A 24,876-nucleotide genomic window follows, 5' to 3' on the forward strand; every position below is an offset into this window, starting at 1 on the left:
ATTAATGGCCCACACTTTGCATAATTACAGTAGGACTTCAGAGTTATAGTTCATATTTCCAGTTTCAAGTACAAGAATGATACATTCATACAACTAGGATGACCACACTCAGTAGATTATAAGCTTTGTAATGATACCTTACAAGAGACCCTTTCCATGAAGCATATTCCAGTTACATTATATTCACACTCTGTAGCATATTTTTATAAAATTATGTGGAGTGCAATGTCACAATCCCCACATGAAAATTCTGTGCAGAAGCCCTATGCCTCTCTTGGCATCCCGCTATTTTATGACAGTGCAGATCCATTGGGGCCTCACTGTCAGAGCTTCTGCCTCCCAAGATACCATGAAGGAACCCTTTAAAGGGGGGACCTTGGGAAAAGATAATGTAGTGAGGTCTAGATGAGATGCTGTGTTGGATTAAAGCAAGGTCTTTGATGGCCTGAGAATTCAGTTGAGGCTCACAGTACACTGGAGGCAGGACACTGGACTGGAAGGAAAACTTGATATTGCTCAGATGAAGAGTTAAGTATCTCTGAGCTTACTGAATGTACAGGTGCCTGCTGCATTCCTATTGGCTAGAAGTACTTGCGAAGAGGCAAGAAGTGCCAAACTAATATTCTAATTTGTGTTTGATCAATTAGACTGGAGAAGGTTCTGTGAGACCAAAGAGCTGTCTGATGACCCAGCAGAGACAGCTGTATGATCTATTGAATTCCATTCTTTGGTGAATCTTTCTGTTTTTAATTTAAAATAAATAGATACAATTAATTAAGATAATCCAGGTGAGTTCTTGTGATTGATTTTTTCTCATTTGTAAATTCCTATTTTCTATGAAAATAGCAAACACAGTGTAATTAATTAATTAAAAACACCTTCTCTTTCCTTCTTTCTCACTTCCTTCCAATGCATTTTAGGGCCTTCTCACTGGAAAGAGGTTTTCCCTGTTGCTAATGGAGACCGTCAGTCCCCTATTGACATAAAAACTGAAGAAGCCAAATACGACCCCGCTCTACTTCCTATTAGCCCTAACTATGATCCAACTTCTGCTAAGGTGATCCTCAACAATGGACACTCCACATGTGTAGAATTTGATGACACAGAAAATAAATCAGGTGTGTTTCTGTTTACATTTAATTATACTTCCATTCTTTCCATGTTTCATGAATGGAGTACAGTCTGGGTATGTTGCACTGGAGACTATATCATGTCATATGAGCAGTAACACTGTAGTTCTCTAAGTTCAAAAGCAATATTTTTTCCTGCTTGTCAGTATTTTGCAATTTTGAGATGATTTCTTACAGAAATTCTAAATCACAGTTCTCAGAAAGTACCTAGGATCACATTCTGTTAATTTTTCCCCATATGGTATGGTCTCATCCATACAATCTCCAATCCCCAGTGTGAATTGTTTTATAACACATTTTTCAAACACTGCTCTCCACAGCATAGATGGAGCCTTTGTGTCTTGTTGCAGGTCCAGTCAAGTGAATAAGGTCCACTTAAGTCTCTTATCTGCTTTTAAATGCAAGTATTGCATGATTTATGTTCTAGCTCTGAACTCATGTCAAGAGTTGATTAATAAAGAACAAAGAAATTATATGTCAAAGGATCCTTTTTCTTTCTAAGAAATGTCATTGTCCCATTTTCTTTTTTCTTTTATTTTTTAAACACCCATTGACTCTCCTTTTGCAAACAACTATGGAGGTTCGGAGGTTGTCCTGTCCAAAAAATCTTTCTGTTGTATTTACTGACATCATATGGGTTTTCAGAATGCTTCCTTTGCATAACAGAGAGGCAAGCTTGCATCTACAGAAACACTTTTATAGTTTGAAAAAGAGCTATCCCTTCAGAAGCGAGAGAAGCCTCTTGTCGTTGATCTGTTGATTTCAGATACTGCCTCACTACTTGGAGAAGGTTGTTGAGAGAAGCCTTTGTTATAAAGGCAAGTCAGAAAATAAAACCCAATTTAGTAAGGAACTGTTTTGATTTTTCTGTTTGTTTGCTGTTTGACATTTGCAGAATGTCAGGATGTATGAGTAAATATTCTCAAACTCTTCTTTGTAATTCAGTTTCATTAGCAGGTGCTGTAAGATCAAAGGTTGTTGTATGTATTACCAAGTTTAGGATAGTTAAGAAACTGAGCATGGACAAAATAAGATTTACAAAGAAAGCTGAGCAGGAGAATCCTGCCTTCTTATGTTACAGAGGAAGGAGGAACTGCTTTAGGCAAGAGTTTCATTTCCTTGCATTTACTATATCTTCCCAATTGTTGAAACTCGTAAACTTCCGGTAACAATTGTTACACTTTACCCTGTTATGCAGCATATTTACAAGGCAGTGCATTCCACATTACTTATGCAGAAGCTGTAATCATATGAAGATTCCAGCACAGCAGACATTATTTTGAATGAAAATGTTTGTAAACAGAAAATGTAACAATGATATGCTATGAAAAAGAGTTACAGATAATTTTATTGGAAACTTTTTGATGAATTATTGAATATTTCCTTGAACAGAGCATATTTTTCAGTTTGCTTATTTGTAGGGCTATCGATTAATCACAGTTAACTCATGCAACTAACTGAAATAAATTAATCACAATTAATCTGAGCTTTAATCATGCTGTTAAACGATAGAATACCAAGTAAAATGTATTAAGTATTAGAAGTTTTTCTACATTTTCAAATATATTGATTTCAGTTACAACATAGAACACAAAGTGCACAGTGCTCGCTTTGTATTATTTATATTACAAATATTTGCACTGTAAAAATGATAAAAGAAATAGTATTTTTTAATTCTCATACAAGTACTGTAGTGCATTCTCTTTATCATGAAAGTGCAACTTACAAATTTTTTTTGTTTCATAACTGCACTCAAAAACAAAACAATGTAAAACTTTAGAGTCTACAGGTCCACTGAGTCCTATTTCTTGTTCAGCCAATCACTAAGACAAACAAATTTGTTTACATTTATGGGAGATAATACTGCCCACTTCTTATTTAAAATGTCACATGAAAGTGAGAACAGGTGTACTTTTGTAGCCGGCATTGCAAAGTGTTTACATGCCAGATATGCTAAACATTTGTATGCCCCTTCATGCTTCGGCCACCATTCCAGAGGACATGCTTCCATGCCGATGATGCTCATTTAAAAAAAAAAAAAGTGTTAATTAAATTTGTGACTAAACTCCTTGAGGGAGAATTGTATGTCTCCTGCTCTGTTTTACCCGCATTCTGTTTTACCCACATGTATTTAATGTTATAGCACTCTCAGATGATGACCCCAGCACATGTTGCTCATTTAAGAACATTTTCACTGCAGATTTGACAAAACACAAAGAAGTTACAAATGTGAAATTTATAAAAATAGCTACAGCACTTGACCTAAGAATCTAAAGTGCCTTCCAAAATATGAGAGGGATAAGGTGTAGAGCATGCTTTCAGAAGTCTTAAAAGAGCAACACTCTGATGCAGAAACTACAGAACCCGAACGACAAAAAAAGAAAATCAGCCGTCTGCTGGTGGCATCTGACTCAGATGATAAAAATGATCTGCTTTGGATTGTTATCAAACAGAACCCATCATCAGCATGGACACATCCTCTGGAATGGTGGCTGAAGCATAAAGGGATATATGAATCTTTAGCGCACCTGGCACATCAATATCTTTTGATGTCGGCTTCAACAGTGCCATGCAAATGCCTGTTCTGACTTTCAGGTGACATTGTAAACAAGGAGCAGGCAGCATTATCTCCCACAAGAGCAAACACACCTGTTTGTCTGAGTGGTTGGCTGAACAAGAAGTAGGACTGAGTAGACTTGCAAGCTCTATAGTTTTACATTATTTTGTTTTTAATGCAATTATTTTTGTACATAATTCTACATTTTTGAAGTTCAACTTTCATGATAAAGAGATTGCACTATAGTACATGTAATAGGGGACTTTAAAATACTATTTCTTTTATCATTTTCACATTGCAAATATTTGTAGTCAAAAATAAATATAAAGAGAGCACTGTACACTTTGTATTCTGTGTTGTAAATCAATATATTTGAAAATGTAGAAAACATCCAAAAATATTTAAACAAATGGTATTCTATTGTGGTTTAACAGTGCAATTAAATGCACAATTAATCTCAATTTTTTTTAATCACTTGACAGCCCTACTTATTTGGTTTAAATACTGTGTTTTTGTAGCTTACAAGTGTATGTTCAACAATACTCAAACAAGTGTGTGTTCAGAGATATAAAAATCATCCAAAACACAGGACTTGGTGGTGATGGAGGACTTCAATTACTCAGACATCTGTTGGGAAAATAACACAGCAGGGCACAGATTATGCAGCAAGTTCTTGGAATGTATTAGAGAGAGGTTTTATTTTTATTTCAGAAGGTGGAGAAAGCTACTGGGGAGAGGCTGTTCTAGATTTGATTTTGACAAATAGGGAGGAACTGGTTGAGAATTTGAAAGTGGAAGGCAACTTTTAGGTGAAAGTGATCATGAAATGATAAGAGTTCACGTTTCTAAGGAATGACAGGAGGGAGAACAGCAAAATAAAGACAATGGATTTCCAGAAGGCAAGTCTAAGGGGAAAAACAGTTGAAGACAATTGGCAGTTTTTCAAAGAGAAATTATGAAGGGCGCAAGAGCAAACTATCCCACTGCATAAGAAAGGTAGGAAGTATGGCAAGAGACCACCCTGGCTTAACCAGGAGATCTTCAATGATCTGAAAATTTAAAAAAGAGTCCTACGGAAAGTGGAAACTGGGTCAAATTACAAAGGATGAATATCAAAAAATAACACAAGTATGTAGGGACAAAATTAGAAAGGCCAAGGCACAAAATGAGATCAAACTAGCTAGAGACATAAAGGGTAACAAGAAAACATTTTACAAATACATTAGAAGCAAGAGGAAGAGTAGGCCTGTTATTCAATGAGGGGGGAAAGAACAAGTTAAAAATTACTTAGACAAGTTAGATGTCTTCAAGTCACCAGAGCCTGATGAAATCTATCCTAGAATATTCGAGGAGCTGACTGAGGAGATATCTGAGCCATTAGCGATTATCTTTGAAAAGTCATGGAGGACTGGAATAGGGCAGATATAGTGCCCGTCTATAAAATAGGAAATAAGGACAACCAGGGGAATTACAGATCAGTCAGCTTAACTTCTGTAACCGGAAAGATAGTGGAGCAAATAATTAAGCAATCAATTTGCAAACATCTAGAACATCATAAAGTGATTATTAACAGTCAGCATGGATTTGTCAAGAACAAATTGTGTCAAACCAACCTGATAGCTTTCTTTGATAGGGTAACAAACCTTGTGGAGGAAGCAGTAGATGTGGTATATCTTGACTTTAGTATGGCTTTTGATACTGTCTTGCATGACCTCATAAACAAACTAGGGAAATACAACCTAGATGGAGGTGAGTGCACAACTAGTTGGAAAACTGTTCCCAGAGTGTAATTATCAGTGGTTCACAGACATGGTGGAAGGACATAAGGAGTGGGGTACTGCAGGGATCAATTCTGGATCCAGTTCTGTTCAATATCTTCATCAATGATTTAGATGATGGCATAGAGACTACACTTATAATGTTTGTGGATGATAGCAAGCTGGGAGGGGTTGCAAGTGATTTGGAGAATAGGATTATAAGTCAAAATGACCTGGAGAAATGGTCTGAAGTAAATAGGATGAAATTCAATAAGGACCAATGCAAAGTACTTCACAGAGGAAGGAACAATCAGTTGCACACATACAAAATGGGAAATGACTGCCTAGAAGGAGTACTGTGGAAAGGGAGCTGGAGGTCATAGTGGACCACAAGCTAAATATGAGCCAACAGTGTAATACTGTTGCAAAAAAAATGAACATCATTTTGGGATGTATTAGCAGGAGTGCTGTAAGCAAGACATGAGAAGTAATTCTTCAGCTCTACTCCTCGCTGATTAGGCCTCAACCGGAGTATTGTGTCCAGTTCTGGGCGTTACATTTCAGGAAAGATGTGGACAAATTGTAAAAAGTCCAGAGAAGAAGCAGCAAAAATTATTAAAGGTCTAGAAAACATGATCCAAGAGAGAAGATTGAAAACATTGGATTTGTTTAGTCTGGAAAAGAGAAGACTGAGAGGGGACATAACAGTTTTCAAGTACATAAAAGATTGCTACAAAGAGGAGGGAGAAAAGTTGTTCTTAATTTCTGAGGATAGGCTAAGAAGCAATGCACTTAAATTTCAGCAAAGGAGGTTTAGGTTGGACATTAGGAAAAACTTCCTAACTGTCAGGGTGGTTAAGCACTGGAATAAATTGCCTAGGGAGGTTGTGGAATCTCCATCATTGGAGATTTTTAAGAGCAGGTTAGATAAACACCTGTCAGGGATTGTCTAGATAATATTTAGTCCTGCCATAAGTGCAGAAGACTGGACTTGACATTCCTGTTTATGTATCCAAAGATTAGCCCTTTTAGCCATGCTGCACTGGGAGCTCATGTTCAGCTGATTATTCATCACAGTCTTAAACTTTTTCCTGCGTCCTAGGATAGAGTCCCCCATTCCGTAAGAATGGCTTACATTCCCTTTTTCTAGATGTATGACCTTACATTTCATTGTATTGAAATGCATATTGTTTGATTACAACCAGCTTACCAAGCAGTCCAGATTGCTCTGTATCAGTGGCTTGTTCTCTTCATTATTTACCCTTTCCCAATCTTTGTGTCATCTGCAAATTTATCAGTGATGATTTTATGTTTTCTTTCAGGTCATTGATTGTTTTAAACTTTTTGTGACACTGGCTCTTTTAAAGCTGTGTGTGTGTGTGTGTGTGTGTGTGTGTGTGTGTGTGTGTGTGTGTGTGTGTGTGTGTGTGTGTGTGTGTGTGTGTGTGTGTGTGTAATTTTATTCTCTTTGAACATACCGGTAAATGTAATCAAATCATGATCAATTGCATCTAACTAACTTTTTGTTCTGTGATCAGTTCCTCTTTATATATCAAGATGAGGTCTAATATAGAATTCCACTGTGTTGGATGCAACACTTTTTGAGTTAAGAAATTATCTTTTATATTTTTTTCCTATTTAAGAAGCCAGTTGTCCTATTCTCCACTCTGATTTGGTGTGGGTGTTTTAGATTACACCAACTAGTACCCTATCCTGTACTTTATCTGTTAGAACATCTATCCATAAGCATTTAAGGTCACTTACTTCTGAGTTGTCAGTGACTCGGAAACAAATAATGCCATTTTTGATAGTTCCACTCCCACTCCTCCTTTGTCCACTCAATCCTTTCTAAATAAGTTATAGCTAGCGATTTTAACATTCCAGTAATGCAAATTTTCCCACCAGGTTTCAGCAATACCAACTAGATTGAACGTATGCTCATAAATGTGCAATTTCAGATCCTCTTGTTTGTTTGTTACCCAGATTCCTAGCATCCTTTGATGGATTTTTATTCTTGATATCTTCATTTTGTGCTAAATGAGTGCTCATTTGTTCCTCCTTTTCACCTCCCACTTTTGTTGTTGGTGTATGCCCTGCCAGCTTGTGCCTTAGACGACTGGATCCCCTTTTCTGTATCTCTATAATGGGTCTAGCTAGAACTCCAGAGCACAACAGTTCTTTTTTATGGTGTGTGGGGAGGGGGAGGGGAGAGCTGAAATTAAGATATAGGTTTTCTAGAGGCAGGAGATTCAGTGTCAGGGCATTACAGAGACTGCAGATGAGATCGGATCTAAAGTTCTGATCTTGGATTTTGGTTTGGATCCATCTCTGGTTGGTTTGTTTTTTTTAAAAAAGAGAAATCTTTACACAAATAACACACACACACGTGCCTTACATGTGTTGTTAATGTGCCATTTATTTACATTTTACATGTCACTAATTTTGAACTTGGACAAAACAGATGCATTATTAGCTTCCCTTTGTTTATAGTCATTTTCACTGCCTGGTTTTTGTCTTTGGTACAGTACCGTTTCATCTGGGTTTCAAACAGTGCCAAGGAATGTTGAAATACATTTTAAATCAACTGACCTATTTTCCTCCAATTTTATTAAAGAATCTACCTTTCTATGGCACCTAATCTTTAAGCCTAATTTGGTTGTCAGTGTCACTTTGAAATGTATTGATAAGAATGTAGCCGCCAAATAGGTAGCATAATAATAATTCAATCTCTTAGAAGAACTAAAAAAAAAAAAAGTACTGCTTCCTGCCTATAATAAGACACGTTGGGTGATCTCAGTTCATCTCCTAGTAGCAGTTATTAGCTAATTTACGTATATAACTTAAATTTTGAAGGGCATAGTCTCTTCTTTCTCTTGTTGTTGTGCAGTAGTGGCATCCTATTAATACATATGCTTCGAGAATCTATATGAGAGCCTGGATCCTGAAATGGTGCTGTATGCATGAAAGTGTAGGTCAGAAGCTTTTATTATAATGCATATCTCCTTGGCTAAAAATCTCTTATTATCTGGTTTATAGTGCTGAGAGGGGGACCACTCAGTGGAAGCTATAGGCTGCGCCAAATTCACTTTCACTGGGGGGCCAGCGATGACATTGGTTCTGAGCATGCAGTGGATGGAAAGAAGTATGCAGCCGAGGTAAGGCATTGTATTGAATTTTATAGAAGCCATAGTCTCTCCGTAGTTAAGGCTGTGACTAGCATTTCATTGTAAGACAGATTTTGGCTCCCTAACTTTTCAAAACATAAGCAATATGCCTGAAATTTTTCATGTGTGATCCTATGCCAAAGGAGAATATATTTAGAGACCTTGGCAAAGGATAAGACAAGAAGTACATGAGATATTATAAGTGGAAAATTTAGAGGATTTTATTGTTTGAGAATTTGTTTTAATCTTTTTTGTTTTTATTTTTTAACTTTTCCTTTGGGATCGTTATATCTCAAAATAAACCTGACATAGAAACTGCAGATTTTGGTTTTTTGATCATCCTTACTGAGGATATGTGCATTTTACTATTTGCAGAAGAGTTGAGTGATTATTTTTGTGGTGTATGTAGCAATGTGACAGTTATGCCTTTGTTTTCTGTGTACTGCACCTTTAAATGTCTAAGGCCTATGCTGCCTACAGAGACAGGCAGCCATTATGAGTGTTCCATTTAGTGCAGAATGTCACAGAGGAGAAATGCTCTTTACTTTTGCTCTTGCTTGTTCCTTGCTTTTGTTTATTATACAATAAAAGTAATTCAGACTGAAGGTATCTGTTTCCTCTTTGCGTATGGAAAAAATAAAACAAGTATTTTAGTTAGGAAAATGGGATCTCAAACAACAAATAGCTCAGAGAAAATGAGAATTTTCCTAGGTAAAAAAAGAAAATAGAAAAGGTAAAAATCAATTTTTATGGAAATATGGAAGATTTTCACTATAATGCAAAAGAGGAACAATTTGAAATATATGTACAAAGTCCTGATCAGTATTTTATTGGAAATGCTATAGAGGACAGTGGTAAGAAAACAATCAATTTTTCTACCACTGGTGGGGAAAGTGACATTTGCAGTGTTTAAAGGCTTATGTTTTCCACAGGAACCAGGTGAGATGGAGTATAAAGAATTAATAGAGGTGCTTAAAAACATTATGTACCAAAACCAAATTTCTAGCTGAAAAAAAAAAATAAGTTCCATCTCAAAAACCAAATGGAAGGAGAAAATATCTCTGAATTTCTAGCCAGTCTAAAAAGCTTCCCACTACTTCTTATTTTGGTAACTTTCTGCAAGAAGCGCTTTAGACATCGTTTTGGTTTTGGGATAAGGAAACCAGAATTAAGATCGAGGCTGCTGAGCACTGGTCATGCAGAAGAAATACCTCAGGAGATGAGAATGCTGTTTCAGTGCTGAACTTCCTGAAGAAAATGCTCTAACAAATCAAGAAAGCACCTCTGCCAAATTGGCACATGCTAGAAGAAAGAGTTCACAAGCAAAGAAGACTACATGGCTTGCCTCATGTCAGAGGACATCAGGAAATAGGAGGGCTCCCCAGTCCTGTTGCGTTGTGACATCGTATTGGCCAGACCAAGTTCTCTTCAACAAGCTGCAGTGCAAGAGCGGTGGTAAGATGGGATACATCCCTTAAAAGAGAAGTCACAAGCCATTCAGAATGGGGCTCTACCCCAAAATGTTTCACAGTTCTTGTTTGGTTGGTTGGTTGGTTTGGTTGTTTTTTTTGCAAAATTATAGAGAGTAGTGTGGTTTATTTAGCTGTGGGGATTTTACTTTTTGTCCTTTCTTGTTTGTTGTTTTTAATTCACAATAAAAGTCATTCCGACTGAAAGTATCTGTTTCCTCTTTGTGTATGCAAAATATAACATTTTAAAAGTTATTCAATCTAGCTTTTGTGAATCTAAAATCGTGAATGGTCCGATGGTGACATTGTAAGCTCCAGAATACTAACATGCATACATGTGCACACAGAATGGTCTATTGGACTGAGAAGTGAGGTATGAATTCCTATATTCTATTTCTGGTCTTAATACTACTACTGTGGACTTCTGTGATAGCTTTTCTACAAGGATATCTAAGGGCTTGTCTATGCAGGGAAGCTATTGTTAAATAAGCTAGGGTGTGAATTTAAAGATTAATAGCTATTCTGTACTAACTCCCCAGCTGGACACTTACTCTGCACTGAGAGCACCTGGGTGCAATTTAGCGTCACTTCCAAAATGTATTAAGCTACTCCACACTCAGACACTCTTTGTGTGGAATAAGATTGTCCACACAGGAGCTATTCTGTGCCAGCTATTCTGGGCTATTTCCCCATGTAGACAAGTCATAAAGCCACAATCCAGTGACACACTTAAGCATGTATTTAACTTTAAGCGTGAAGCTATTTCCATTGACTTGAATTGGATTTTTCACATGCTTAAAGGTAAACTTATGCTTACATACTTTGCTGGTTTGGGGCCTAAGAGCTTAACAAACATTAATTATGCCTCACAACACCAAGTATTATTATACCCATTTTATAGATAGGGGAACCTTAAGGCCAAGTCCGTGTCTGAGGCAGGATCTAGAACCAAGATCTCTGAGACCCCTGTTTTATCCACAAGACCACACAGCCTCCCATGCAGTTCCTTCAGGCAAGCCATTAAGACCATGTTTTCTAAGGAGGCCTTTACTTCTGGTGTCCCCAGTTTTTGTGTGTTCGCCCGGAGCTCAACAAGCATGGCTCCAAATGAAGTCACTGAGAGCAACAGATTCTCAGCGGTTCTGAAAACCTAAAGATGGACCCAAAATTAAAAGCCTCTTTTGAAAAATTTGATCTTCAACTACTCTGAGTTTATAGACTCTGAGTGAGTTAGTAAATCTTATGACATTAATTAGATAATGTTTGTACAGTACTTCAAAAATAAGTTCTATATAAGAATTACTTTGTGTACACTCAATGGCATGGTAGTGCAGAGAACAGCAGTACTCTGCACAAGGGAGGAGAGACATCTGACTCTGTGACTTGGCTCCTTCCGTAGAGACTTGAGGACTCCTGACAGGGGAATACGAACATGACTTTAGGGAGCATGGCTTGGTGGGAGGGGTTGGAGGGCACTGGGGCAAAGATCACTTTGTTGTTTGGCTGGCCAAATCATGGCAATCCTAGGACTGGCCAGAGTGGATCTTCCAAACTTTGGATCAGTCTGCATGGAGCATCCAAGCAATTACACATCAAACAAGTGAGGTGTTGCTCATTACAAATCTACCACAAAACATTCCCAGTCAGAAATCAATTGGAAAAGCAGGTGCTCAGCACTTCTGAAGATCAGGCCACTTTCATTTAGATGCCTAAATACAAAAGCTGCTAATTTTTTTCTCCAAACTTCAAGTTTTCTTTGAAAAATTTTCATAAAAAAATTAAATTTGAGAAAAAAGAGGGGAGAAGGGAGATTGTTTTTGTGAAAATTTCATTTCCCATCCCCCTCCTTATTTCATGATCAGCTGTATAGCTGATCAGTGTGTTGCTGAAATTTTGACTGAGGAAATGGGACGGGGAGGGGAAAATGCTGATGAAGTTTGCATAATTTTATTCCACCACTTATTTTTACCAGCTCTACTAAATGTGGATTTAAGAGCCTAAATTTAGCCTTCAATGTTTGAAAATTTTGGCCTATGAAATTTCAGTGTTTCCCAATATTTAGAACAGTGAGTATCCACAGTATTTCAGATACTGTGGCCGTGGTAACTGTTGCTAAATTTTGACTTTTAATAGTAACTGCTGTACCTGAAATGTAAAAATGCTGTTAATTGTGCCATTCTCATATCTGTTCAAATCCCAGCCACATCAGTGTTTGTTGTTGCCCTTTGTATGATTATATATTTCCAGATTTCAATAAACATAAATATTTGCAGCTGGAAAATTGAATGCATCTGAATATAAACAGGTGAAGTAGAAACCTCAACACTAGTAAAATTGCATGTTAATTGTAATTGCACCAGTTAAGTGGGAATTGACACTATTTGTGCTTTTGCCTTTCAGCTTCATGTGGTTCACTGGAACTCAGACAAATATTCCACTTTTGTTGAGGCTGCTCGGCAGCGGGATGGATTAGCTGTCATGGCAGTATTTCTAAAGGTAAGCAACGATTGCTTTATCCCTTTTAATAAATCTGTGTTATAAGCTTAAACAACAAAACTGTTATTCTGTAGCAAATATCCTTTTACCCATAATTCCACAGCAGCAAAAATATGAAGGCAAAAACCACATGCCTAATTTTTAATGTGTTTGTAATAGTAGATTGCTGCACTACCTGGAAGCAGGGCCGGTGCAACCATTTAGGCGGACTAGGCGATTACCTAGGGTGCCGAGATTTGGGGGCGCCAAAAAGCACCCCCAATTTTTTTTTTAAATGGTTGAGCAGCCCTGCTGCTAGGACAGAGAGGGAGTCTGAGCTGCCGGCGGCAGCCGGCAGCCCAGGGTCCCCCCTGGGTCAGGGCGCCACTGTGGCAGCCGGCAGCCCAGGAGCCCCCTGGGTCAGGGCGCCACCACAGCAGCTGGCAGCCCAGGATGTCCCCTGGGTCAGGGCACCTCCGGAGGGGGCGGCAGGCAGCTCCCAAGGAGCTGCTGCAGTAGTGCCTGCGGGCGATCCGCTGGTCCGCGGCTCGGATGGAGCTGCCGCAGTCGTGCCTGCAGACGGTCGGCTGCTCGCGGTGCTCCAGTGGACTGCCTGCAGGCACCACTGCGGCAGCTCCACCGGAGCCACGGGACCAGCGCGCAGGGCAGCGAAATTACCGTCCGCCTAGGGCGCTCAAAACCCTAGCGCCGGTCCTGCCTGGAAGACACCAAAATTCATAGCATTTAAGACTAGAAGGGACCATTGGATCATCTAGTCTGACCTCCTGTATATCGCAGGCCATTAAATTCACCCAGGCACTTCTGTAGACCCAATAATGTGTGGTTTTTTTTTAAAGCAAATCTTCCAGAAAGCACTAGTTTTGATTTGAAGATATCAAGAGATGGAGAATTCACCACTTCCCGTAGCTGTTTGTTCCAATGGTGAATTGCTTCTTTTCTGTCTAGAGAGGAAAACAAACATTAGAGGATTTCCTTAAAATCTCGGAACAAGATTGTGCCTCATACACTTGATAACCTACTCATCCTAGGATAAAAAAAATCACCCCTTCCCACGGCCTGACTAACTTTCTGCAAGGAGCCATACAGAGTTCCAGGATGTTTTAATTAATAATGGCCTGACACTACATCCATTGATGTTTATCAGAGTTTTACCATTAACTTCATTGGGTGAAGGATCAGGCCTATGTGAAAAACTTTAAAATTAAACATTAATAAGTGAGAAGTGAATGCATATTCTTCCCTCGAGAGTATGATCTTTGACTCTTTGCCTTTACAGATTGGTGAATGTAACTCTCAGCTGAAGAAAATTACTGACCGTTTGGATGCCATTAGAGCCAAGGTAAAGTAATTCTCCTAAAATTCTCCAGTACTTCTGCTGCTGTTCTTTTTCTTCCATGCTTCACATTCACATTCCTTAGGCATTTACAGCCGGTAAACAAGGATTAGCTCTGATTTGGGGCAGTTTAGGGGCACTTTTGCTGGATAAAGTCAGGCGCAAACCAGCACATTGTAATTATTTTGTTGTACAATGCAGAGGGAGGGGAGAAGATCGTTAATTAGCTGTAATATTTAATCCCTGACAAATAACATTATCATCAAGATCACTAATATTGGATAATGGCACATTTTATTTTTGTGGAGTTCCTTCTTCCTCCCCCTCGAGAGTTGAGACATTTTCTCACTTGTTTTATGGGGGGAGAAAAGGATCATGTCCCCTTCGATTAGCACATGGAGTGGCCTTGCATGCATTAATTGGCCCTCCATATGTGAGAGGGGTAGTTATCTCTGTGACATCAAACCCTGCAGAGGCCTCTCTTTTGGCCCAAAAATCCACATGGGGAGGGAGGGCATGGATGGGTGGGCCAGGGAGGTGTGAGTGGGCTGGTGCCAGGTGGAGAAGACACAGATTTCCATCCCACCAGCTCCCCAGACATTCCAAGCAAAAGAGAATACATCTAGATGTTGTATTATTTTTACATCAGAGCCCCCGTCACTAGGCTGTTCGTAGTCAACAGGAGTGCCTGGTAATATGGCTTCAGTGGAACCCTGCTGTCACCAGAAGGAACACTAGGGGCAGATCTGCTGTAGAGGCACAGGACCTTCACATGGGTGGCTTTGGCCCACTCCCCTCCCTAGGTTTCAGAGCCTAAGCTGCAACATCTACACAGCTATTTTTAGCATGGTAGCTCAAGCCCAAGTCTGTGGACCTGGGTTGGGAGGCTCACTACCGTGACCTGTGAAGATGTACCTCTGTGATCCTCCAGAGCTATGCAAACCTTGCTCCCACCAATGGAACAATCTCTAACAGTTTTTCTCTCCATAATTCTCCTTTGGCATGATTAGTGGGGGGAGATCCTGCTTGACACTTTTAAATAAACAAAATGTTCTGACACTAAAAAGAAATTAACTAGACTGCAAAATAAGTGGTTGCTAAATGTGGTGGTTCTGGGTTAGAATGTGCATGCTTCTTTTTCCAGGGTAAACAAGCACTGTTCACAAACTTTGACCCTTCCTGTTTGCTTCCTCACTCTCTGGACTACTGGACTTATCTTGGCTCTCTTACTGTTCCACCTCTTCTTGAAAGTGTCATCTGGATAATTCTCAGAGAGCCTATAACTGTTTCCTCTGAGCAGGTACACTTTGATCCCCCCCACCCCAACCCTTCAAATATAATGTTTTAAAAACTGAATTATGGTTTAAAATGATACTCCCAAGACTATTTTATTTATAGCTTTAGATATTTAATTAATTATGACATTTCTTACCCTACCAAATTTTGTGCTTTACATTTTTGTCTTGAGTTTCTAGAGAAATTTGAAATTCACATGAATTTTTGTTGACTTCCATTGGCCATCAGAATGATCAAGTATTATTATTAAAATGTTTTGAAATTTAAAAAAATGGTTTGGGAGCTACAAATTGGGAAAAATGCAATAAAGAAACTGATAGTTAATTTCATTTGAGGGTTCTGGACCACTTGAGTTTCATTCCATAGATTTTACCGTCTCCAAAATGCCGCTATTCATTTATTTCTTTGTATTTAACTCATTCATTATAGAATTCCAATTCAGCAAATAGCCAGAGCGTTTCCTACTAGATACCAAGAGTATGAAATTTGGTCAATCTAAATACTGTAGTACTACTAATAACGGGTTCTTAACAATCAGGCTACGTGAATGTAGGAGAGGGATGAGCGCACCACTTGGAACTGCCCTTTATATTTCTCACGTTACTTACAACTGTAAAATTGACCTTCTGGCTGTATATTTGTGGATCAACAGTGACATCCAATGGTTACTGAAGTTAATACTCTGAGGCAGTGGAGATGCTAAAGGGAATATAATTTTCCAATTTCTACTATTAGAAATTGGTAACCAGTGCTGCTGTTAGTGGGTATCATTACTCCAGTTGGCATATAAAAAACTTGTGGCTTTTATCGCACCTCGGTATTTACCTGTTCCATGTTATAGATAACTCGCTCAGTAAAATTAATTGTTCTGGGTCAAATAATGCCACCCTTCCAACCTTACCAATGAATAGCCTCGCTGAGCCATCCTGTAGCTCAGACTAATCCCTTAGCAGGACTATAATTAAGGGGAGTAAGATTGTCCCACTGAGCGATGCTACTCAATGTGATTAAGATGGGTAGAATGTGGCATGGCCCACCAGCTGCTAAGTTTTAAATGGTGTGGTTTGATCGGTATCTCTTTGCTGGTGGATACTAAAGATGAAATCCTGGATCTCAACCTAGAATCATTATCTCTCCAGAGAGTTCAAGTACTCTAAAGAAGAGCTGGGAAGTTTAAAGGTCACATGAAGGGTAGACTTCTGTTTATGTTTAGCTTTTTTTCTTTGAGTAGCATTTTACTAAGAATGAAAGAACTAGTTCAGAAGAAATAAGAACTGACCTTAATCTTTGATCAAAATGCAAAACAGATGTTTCAGGGATAGGACATCTGTGAGAGAATCAAGAGACATTGAGCTCTGGTAACAGCTGGCCTTGAACAAGTCACTGACCCACTCAGTGCTCACCTTCCCCATCTGTAAAATAGGCATAATGCTTACTGGGCTTGGTAAAGATCTTTAAGATGAAAAGCTGCTATATATGTATTCAGTATGATGAGTATTACTGCTGTCCAGAGTTCAGATCCAGACCTGAACTTCCCAAATCCAAAGTTTTGATTTGGCATAATCTCTAGTTAAAATACTTTAAAAGTAAAATGTTGCATGCAACAGGGAACATGTATACCATTTTTAGGGAATGAAACATCAATATCTGATGCAACACGTTACTTCATTTCTTACTATGTATTATTTCAAATTCGATCTATCCTGTTTAGTGTGTGATATTATATATGTTCTATAATTAAATACAAAAAATTGTTTATTAGCTATTATTTGTTTCTAGTAGTGCCCACAACGTTCCATGTGCTGTACAAAGATAAAAGAAGTCACAGTTCATGCCTTGACTGGTACACTTTGCAATTTGATTGTTAACTCTTCATTTTTATATTTTTTTCTTAGAAGCTTAAAATACAATTTCTTCCTCTATTGATTTTATTCTTTTCCACTAAGGAAATGTTTTAAAAATAAAGAAATAAATGTAAATTTCCAGCTTCCAGTGAGTCACAAGAAACATCAATATGGAAAAAATGCCTTAATTTTTTTAATAGTAACTTCAAAGGGAGAGTTATTTTGTTTTTTACATTTTTGTTAATTAATTGCTTAATGAAAATTAATTTATTCTCAGATACATTTTCTTAATTGAGCATGCCATGTTATTAGTTACTTAAACACTTTAATTAACATAGTGGTGCATATTCTTAACTTTGGGTTTTGTCAGTGAAGTGTCCTGCTGATTAAACCTTGATTAAAGAAGTATGAGTCAGTAGTTTCTGTTTCTGTTCTGTCGACTGAAACACTGACATACATGGTAAGACTGTGAGTTTGGAAATCTGGATGTATTACGCAACTTACATTGTTTTGCATAAGTAGTACATAAGCATCACCGCCCCATTTACATACTTTTCCCTCCCTTGCCACTGTCAATCCATCATTTCTATCTGCTCCGGTTCAAGTTTTCCCTAGCTTTCCATCCCCACCCCCACCTCCTGAGCTACCTGAGTCCCTCTACCTTCTCTTCCTTCCCCCTCCCAAGTTCCCCGTCTGCCCCTAATCCCATTTTGAGTATCCCCAATGTAACCTTCTGGTTCTTCCCTGTACCTGGAGCTTCCCTCACCCCCCCAGAGTATGGTCTGTGCCCAGTCTGTGGCCTAAAGGTGTGAGTAGAGTGACCCTCACTCTATGTATCACCTTCCAGTGCTGCTGTTCTAGCCATATTTCTAGGCTCACAGACAGGCTGTCTAATTCTAGGGAGCTCTGTGGTGAGGGCACACCTGCAGCTGGATCTTTATGCTTAGAATCCAGACTGTAAGTATAGAGAAGCAGCCTAGTGTGCCTCTCTCTCTCTTTCCTACTTGGGAGCGTGTTGCTCAGGAGCCTAAGAGGCGACAATAAGGCCTGGTCCACGCTTAAAAAGTTAGGTGGACATAGCTATGACGTTCATGGGTTTGGAAGTAAAACCTTACCTATACCGTCCTACCCCCCCGCCCAGTGTAGACATATCTGTGTTGACAGAAAAATATTTTCATCAACCTTGCTCCCATCATTGCTCCCATCATTCGAGGAGGTGGAGTTCCTGCAGCAATGGAAAAATCTCTTCCTTTGGTGTAGGATGCGTCTGCGTTAACGGATTATGCCAACGTGGCTCTGAAAACATGGCTATGCTGGTATAGTCTCTGAAGTGTGGAAATACCCTAAGAATGGGACTCTCCTGGCCAGTCCTGAAGCCTTATGGGCACTGACTGTGGGCTTGATTCTCTACTCTCTTAGGGCTAAATTGTACTTCTGAGGCACAGCCCAAAGCAAAAGGCAGTGACTTACTGAAATCAATGGGAGTACTAGGAGTAAGTTTCTACTTAATGTGAGGAAGTGACAGAATCTGGTCATCAGTGATTTTCTACCCTCTGCTGCCTCTCCCAGATAACTACCTTAATAACCACTTTATTTTGGATGCTCGTTTTCTGAAGGAAGTTTGTCTCCCCTCCTCCCAGACAGTGACCTGCCATAACATACCATATATCTGCTCTCAGAATCATGACTTTTGTGCTGTCCTGCTAATGGTAACTACATAAAGGAAATCAGTCTGAAGCAAGCTAGTGTATATTACTAATAACTACTCACAATAGGTCAGATTAGCAAGGTTCAGATCTGGAATCAAATCCAGATCTAAATGCCCTCACAGTTCATAATTATTTGCACTGGGTGTTCCAGTTTGCCGTATTGCTGAGATAAATCCAAATTGTGAAATTTGGATAGAGATTTAAACATTTCCTAATTGTAAGTGTGTGTGAGAGAGAAAGTTTGGATCAGATATTTTGGTTTGGGGTCATCTCTAGTAATTATTATTTGCTTTGTATTGTATGCCAGGTGGATGATGTAAAAAATGGTAACTAGAGGAGTGTTTTGTAGCACAGCATCCATCATTCTTCACTGATGGTGATATTTCTGAATCATGAGAGCATACAATCAGATTTTGTTTGCCTGCTCATGTTGTCGCCCAGGCAATCCGTATGCGGGAAAAAAAAATTAGTGGGAACAATGCTGGCCTTTGGACTGAAAATAGGGTGCAGAAATCTTAAGAGAATTCTTTTTAGGCTTCAGGTTAGGAAAGATCAAGTGTGAATACCATACTATACCCGCCTGAAACAACACTCACAAAATGTACATGAAAAACAATAGCTAACAGGAATAAGGGCTGAAGTGGCCATTCCACATGTGCTCTAGACAATGCAATCCCCATACTTCTTGGCAAAATAAAGTTGACAAGTACGTTCATGTTTTTTACTTAGAATTCTTCATTTAGCCTTAGCTTGACAATTCTTTGCTGAACTCTAAACCTCTTTTCATCTGCAGATAGCCAAATTCCGCAGCCTTCTGTGTACTGCTGAGGGAGAGGCAGCCTGCTGCATGCTGAGAAACTACCGGCCACCGCAGCCTTTAAAGGGACGGGAAGTCAGAAGGAATTAAGGAGTAAAGCAAGAATCAGCCACTGCTGAGACTACTTAGGAGGCTGAATTAGTTTTTAATAATGATATGCTTTGTGCCTAATGAATAGGTATTATTTTATTATTCAGTTAGAATGCAGTCATTTCAGTAAGACAAAGATGTCCTGACTTGTAGCATTTGGGCTGATTTTTAACTGATTTGAATGGGTTTTGCCTCTATTGGTATGTGTGCATTGTGGTGTTAGTGTTTGCAGCAGAGCTTACTGAACAACTTCATTTCAGTCTGTGCATGTGAATGCAGTCATACATACTGAGTGCTGAGCAACTCTTGAAAGATATTGGATACTCTCAACTCCCTTTCATGTCAGTTGCAGTTGAGGATACATAGCCCCCTGAAGGGCTAAACCCATTTTTTTAACACCATAAATCTTTCTTTAGGGACTAGACTGGCCTTTTCCTTTAATTTTCAAGAAGAACTTAGTATTTCAAAGCTGGTAGGATTTCATTACTGATCATAAGCAAAGTGATCCTGTTTAAGCTGGAACGCCATGATAGATTTACCAAAAAATATAGTATCCACTAATGACATTTAACCCATAAAGTATACAAATGTATTCACAGGCATTGACTTCCTCCGGGCCGTAGGGGTGCTCAACCCCCCACTCTGCCCCAGGCCCCACTCCCACATGACCCTTTCACCAAACCCCTGCTCTGCCTCTTCCCACCCACACCCCAGGCACTGCCCGCATCTCCCCCTTCCCCCAAACTCTGTCCCACCTCTTCCAACCCCCACTCCACCTCCGCCCCTCCACTTCCCGATCAGTTCTGCCACTTCCCTCAAGTGTGCCCCATCCACGCTTCTCCCCAGGGCCTCTTGTATGCTGCAAAACAGCTGACTGCAGCAAGTGGGAGGTGCTGGGAGGAAGGAGGAGAAGTTGATCAGTGGGGCACCAGCAGATGGTAGGCACTGAGGGGAAGGGAGGGAGCTGGCTGCCAGTGGGTGCAGTGCACCTGCTATTTTTTTTCCATGGATGTTCCAGCCCTGGAGTAATCACGGAGTCAGTGCCTATGAATGTATTACAATCCCTTTGTTTTGACTGCATCATAGAAGTGCTGGTATATTGTACCATGGTTTAGCAATACGATGCTAGTAAGCAATATGCGATCATATCAGATGGATTCTGTATCCCCAAATTCTACCTCATGTAAGCCAGACAGTTCCTGGCACCTATAGGGGCATGCAAGGGGGAAGGATGCATGAAGCCTCCCTCCCTTGCATCTCTCACCCAGCAGGTGATCATGGTCTGGAACATGTCTGTAGAATGTATTTGACATGATCCCATATTGCTTAACGTGCGTTCCTAACACTCGAACGTGCACTAACCACTTCAGAAGATGGCTCTGCCTCCTCTTGTCCCATCCTGCTTCCTACCAGCCAGCTCTCCTGGCCAGGGACACAGAGCATGCTGTACACCATTGCCAGAAAAGAGAACACCCCATGCTGAAGATATTGTGCTTCTCTGATGTGTAATGCTTCCATGTACCTGCTGGAGCACTGCCCCATGCTGAGGGTTCTCTGTCAGACATGGCTGAGCCCAATAGAGTTGCATTTAATTCACATGACAGAACCCCCCTATGTTTATCAGAGGGGTAGCCGTGTTAGTCTGTATCCACAAAAACAACAAGGAGTCCGGTGACACATTAAAGATTAACAGATTTATTTGGGCATAAGCTTTCATGGGCAAAATCCCCACTTCTTCAGATGCAAGAAGTGGGGTTTTTACCTCCAAAAGCTTATGCCCAAATAACTCTGTTAGTCTTTAAGGTGCCACCAGACTCATTGTTTCCCCCTACATTTTGATAAAGTTAAGGATCTGACACATTCACAATTCCCAGTTAACAGGGCATATTAGAGTGATGTCCCACATTGCCCATGGATTGGAAACTTAGGCTTTACATGTGAATCGCCTTTGAGCTTGTGTTTCTCTCAGATGCTTTTCATTGTTGGAATGTAATTTTTATTAAGGCAATTTTCTTCTTTTGTTTTTAGTGAACTAGCTGTAGCCCTCAAAATAGGAAAATTATGGCCTAAACTGTCCTTTCTGCTTCTGTAAGCAAAGGGAACTGAAATCTCAGTAGCTCTTTCCTATCAATCCTTTTCCTTCAGCATTTCTCCACTGGTCTTCTGCGGAGTTGGTGCCAGGCCTTGTTTTGAGAACAGAGCTGGATGTTGATGGGAGTGGAGCAAAGGACCAGCCACTCTCTACAGCACCTTCCCTGTTGAGCCTGTGGATTTCTGCTCAAAAATCCAATCAGGATTTAATGCCGTGTGAAGTGGTGGTAACTCCCCCTGACTCTCTTCAGGGCTGTAACTGTGAAGCCAAGGGAGAATCAGGCAGTGGCCACACAACTCCTGCAGGATTGGGAGGAAGTGTCAGAGCAGCCACATGGAGGGAAAAGCCACCCTTCCACGCGACTATTTCTTTCTCCAAGATGCCTAGGACTGTAGGTTTTGTAGGCTACCCCTCTTGCCTCCTCCATTAGTATTGTCACCCATCCTCCAGGAGCGGAAAATTGAGAGGATACCATACAAGCAAGGCCAACCTTGCAGAGATTCCCATGTCCCTTGTATTCCTCTATAAATAAATAGGTTGTTTAGACAGATAGATAGATAAGTAAGTCTTATTGTTCTCTCCTCCACTCCAGTAGAGTGCCTCCTCTAAAGGGGAGCTTAAGTTGCTTCTGTTACTGCAGGTCCTCTCACTGCAATATAGTATTTTGAGCAGTGAGAAAAAGAAAACTGGCTATGGGAGAAGCAGTAGAGCCAATGCAGCAGGAGGACCTGTGGACAAGAATGGCCAAATGTAAAACCTGCAGGCACTTTTTTTTTCAGTCCCCACTAACCGGGATAGGCAGGAGGACCCAGGTAGATATAAAAAGTCTTGAGTATGGTCTCATTCAAATGACAAGAATATGTGTAGAGTATAATTGCTGGCATATGTGTGTTTTTTTCACTTTCTTTTTTGATCTGATGTTGCATCTGGTATGTTTCCCTGTCGTGTGAGTAGCTGCAGAACATGATGAATGAAGTTTACACATTATGTAAAGGGCGATAAAGAACTGATTTGCCTGAGGACAGGAATAATGAGGCTACTACTGTGTGTGTTCATATTAGAAATAAAATAAGTTTTAGCTGTTTTTCCTGCATTGAAAATAAATAGTGGAGCGGATACAGTGGTTTGATATTTGTAAGGATTTTATCAAATAAAAACAGATATTGTCAATGTGTCTTGTACTTCCCACTGAATAAACGAGTTTGTTGACAGCCTACAGATTTGCCTAGATGCCTACAGCCAAGCTTGTGGTTCAGTTTCAGCATTTGCTTCTCAACTCTAGTTTGTGATCAATCTGAAGACAAAGTAGTTGAAAATAAGTCTAGAGTAGATATTGTCAACTGGATCTAAGTGAAGTGTCTTGGGCAGTATTAAGTCATCCAATAGTTGGCACTCTTTATTTTAGTACAATGCGTCTAAAATATTGTGGTGCCCTTTTAGTTGCTGAGACATACTGCAACTGAGCAGGCAATTCTAAAACATGGACCTCCTCTGCCTCTTAGCAGTGGCTTTGTTAGCTATAGTGATTGTGTTGGCCTCCTTCTGTGTTTGGTACTTGATACCGAGAAGTATAAAATGTGCAGCCACCCAAAAGATGAAGAGCATTTGCTGAGAACTGGAGCTGTTAGGAACAACATGTAGCTGGGTGGCTGGTTGCCACAAGACTTTTATTTTCAGAATTAAACAGACCCTTGGCTCCAGGACCTGAGTGAGGCAGGGGAGCTTTATGATTCTCAGGGCTGTCAAAGGTCATTTCCAATGCCAACACAATTTAGAGCAGCCTCAAGACTGTTGTTACTTGGGCCTGGTAGCCCCAACCTCCAAGGAGCTTTTTCAGCAGCTGGAGATGCTGGATCAAGAGTGCAGTCCAGCCACCTTCCTTTTCCACTAGTCCTTCCCCTAACATGCCTCCATGTTGAGGCCTGTGAGAGTGTTGGTGTGGAGTTAGCTGTGCCAATGCTTCAGCAGTTGGGAATTTCATTACACTGAGGGAATCCCCAGAAGCTGATTAAATGGGCTTTAAAGCCCCTTTAACCTTTCTTTACCACACTGGTGGTGCATAGTCATGGCCAGAATCTAGCCCACTATTTTTATTTAACAGAATGGTAAAATAGCACTTGGAGCTCAACTGTGCCACTACTGCACCCTTTTGTAGGTTGTGTCCTGTTACCTGTCTTGCATCCAGTCATCTCTGCTGCCTGCTGATGTGGGGGCAGGGGAGTTCCACTGCCTCCCAGCCCCTTTGAGGTACTGTGCTCCTGCAGGGGAGGAAGGTGGGGGAGCAGTTCCTTTGCGGAGTGTAGGGTCTGCAGTTTGGTTTGGTACCTTTGTGGGCTACACAAAGTAGTGAAGACCCCTAGAACCTTCCCTTCCTCAGGCTCTGCAGCTGCAACAATGCCAGGCAGAACCTGGCCTTTACAGCTCATATTTTTGTAGGACCGTTGCTTTTCTGTGGATGTGTGGAGGGGAGGGAGAGGGTAGAGTCACAATGTCTCTCTCCCTTTGTATGGACCATGCAGAATTCAAGTCCCTGAGCTCATGGCAATGCAGGTTCTGCTTCCTTCTCTTCTCGTGGGTGCATGATGCCCCACTGAGGGTGGGAAGGAGGCATGGCCATGGTTCCACTCCCAGTACAGCTGCCAGTAGAGCTGCCCAGCTGTGCAGGAACGGGGGGGGAAAGAAAGCTGCACCCTATTAGATGGCAGTCCAGGAGCATGCTCACTCCAGCAGAATGTTTCTCGGTGCTCCTCCAGGGGTAATGCATCTTCTCACAACCCTTTAAAAGGCTCTGCCTAAATGACCCCATCAAGCAGATCACTTTCTCTGGATCAGGTCCTGCAGCTTTTACCGACAGAGAAAGCAGGCATTAACCAATGGAACAATGTATGAAAGAGTAGATGTTTTTCTAATAGTTCTGCTCTGTGAATTATTTTGGAGAAGTTCTGTGGCCTGTGCTGTAGAGGAGGACAGGCTAGATGATCAAAATGGTTCCTTCTGGCCTTGGAAACTATGAATCTACGAAAAGTGCAGGATGAAGTTCTAAAATAGAACCATACTTTGGTAAAGGGGCAGAGGGATGAGCATAGGCTGCTCTAGCTATAGGCAGACTAGGCAGTTGCCTG

The 24,876-nt window shown here is 40.3% G+C and overlaps 1 protein-coding gene and 1 long non-coding RNA gene across 3 annotated transcripts in view; both read left to right on the forward strand.

Moving 5' to 3' along the window:
• Window positions 1-914, forward strand: part of LOC116820641 (uncharacterized) — a 9,052-nt gene extending 8,138 nt beyond the window's left edge. Inside the window, exon 3 of the long non-coding RNA XR_004372692.2 lies at window positions 648-914. This is a non-coding gene — a long non-coding RNA (uncharacterized LOC116820641). The remainder of the gene's footprint in view (window positions 1-647) is intronic.
• Window positions 1-22,924, forward strand: part of LOC116820637 (carbonic anhydrase 13) — a 36,228-nt gene extending 13,304 nt beyond the window's left edge. The window contains exons 2-7 of one of the 2 annotated variants that reach the window (XM_032773262.2): window positions 921-1,118; window positions 8,481-8,599; window positions 12,478-12,573; window positions 13,850-13,912; window positions 15,051-15,206; window positions 19,549-22,924. In XM_032773262.2, the coding sequence (XP_032629153.1) occupies window positions 921-1,118; window positions 8,481-8,599; window positions 12,478-12,573; window positions 13,850-13,912; window positions 15,051-15,206; window positions 19,549-19,662 (746 nt within the window). In that variant the 3' untranslated portion in view covers window positions 19,663-22,924. The remainder of the gene's footprint in view (window positions 1-920; window positions 1,119-8,480; window positions 8,600-12,477; window positions 12,574-13,849; window positions 13,913-15,050; window positions 15,207-19,548) is intronic. The other variant, XM_075063089.1, reaches the window with a different exon arrangement.
• Window positions 22,925-24,876: the final 1,952 nt, after the last annotated feature.

Source organism: Chelonoidis abingdonii, chromosome 2 (assembly GCF_003597395.2).
Source record: "Chelonoidis abingdonii isolate Lonesome George chromosome 2, CheloAbing_2.0, whole genome shotgun sequence".
Classification (NCBI taxonomy): Eukaryota; Metazoa; Chordata; order Testudines; family Testudinidae; genus Chelonoidis; species Chelonoidis abingdonii.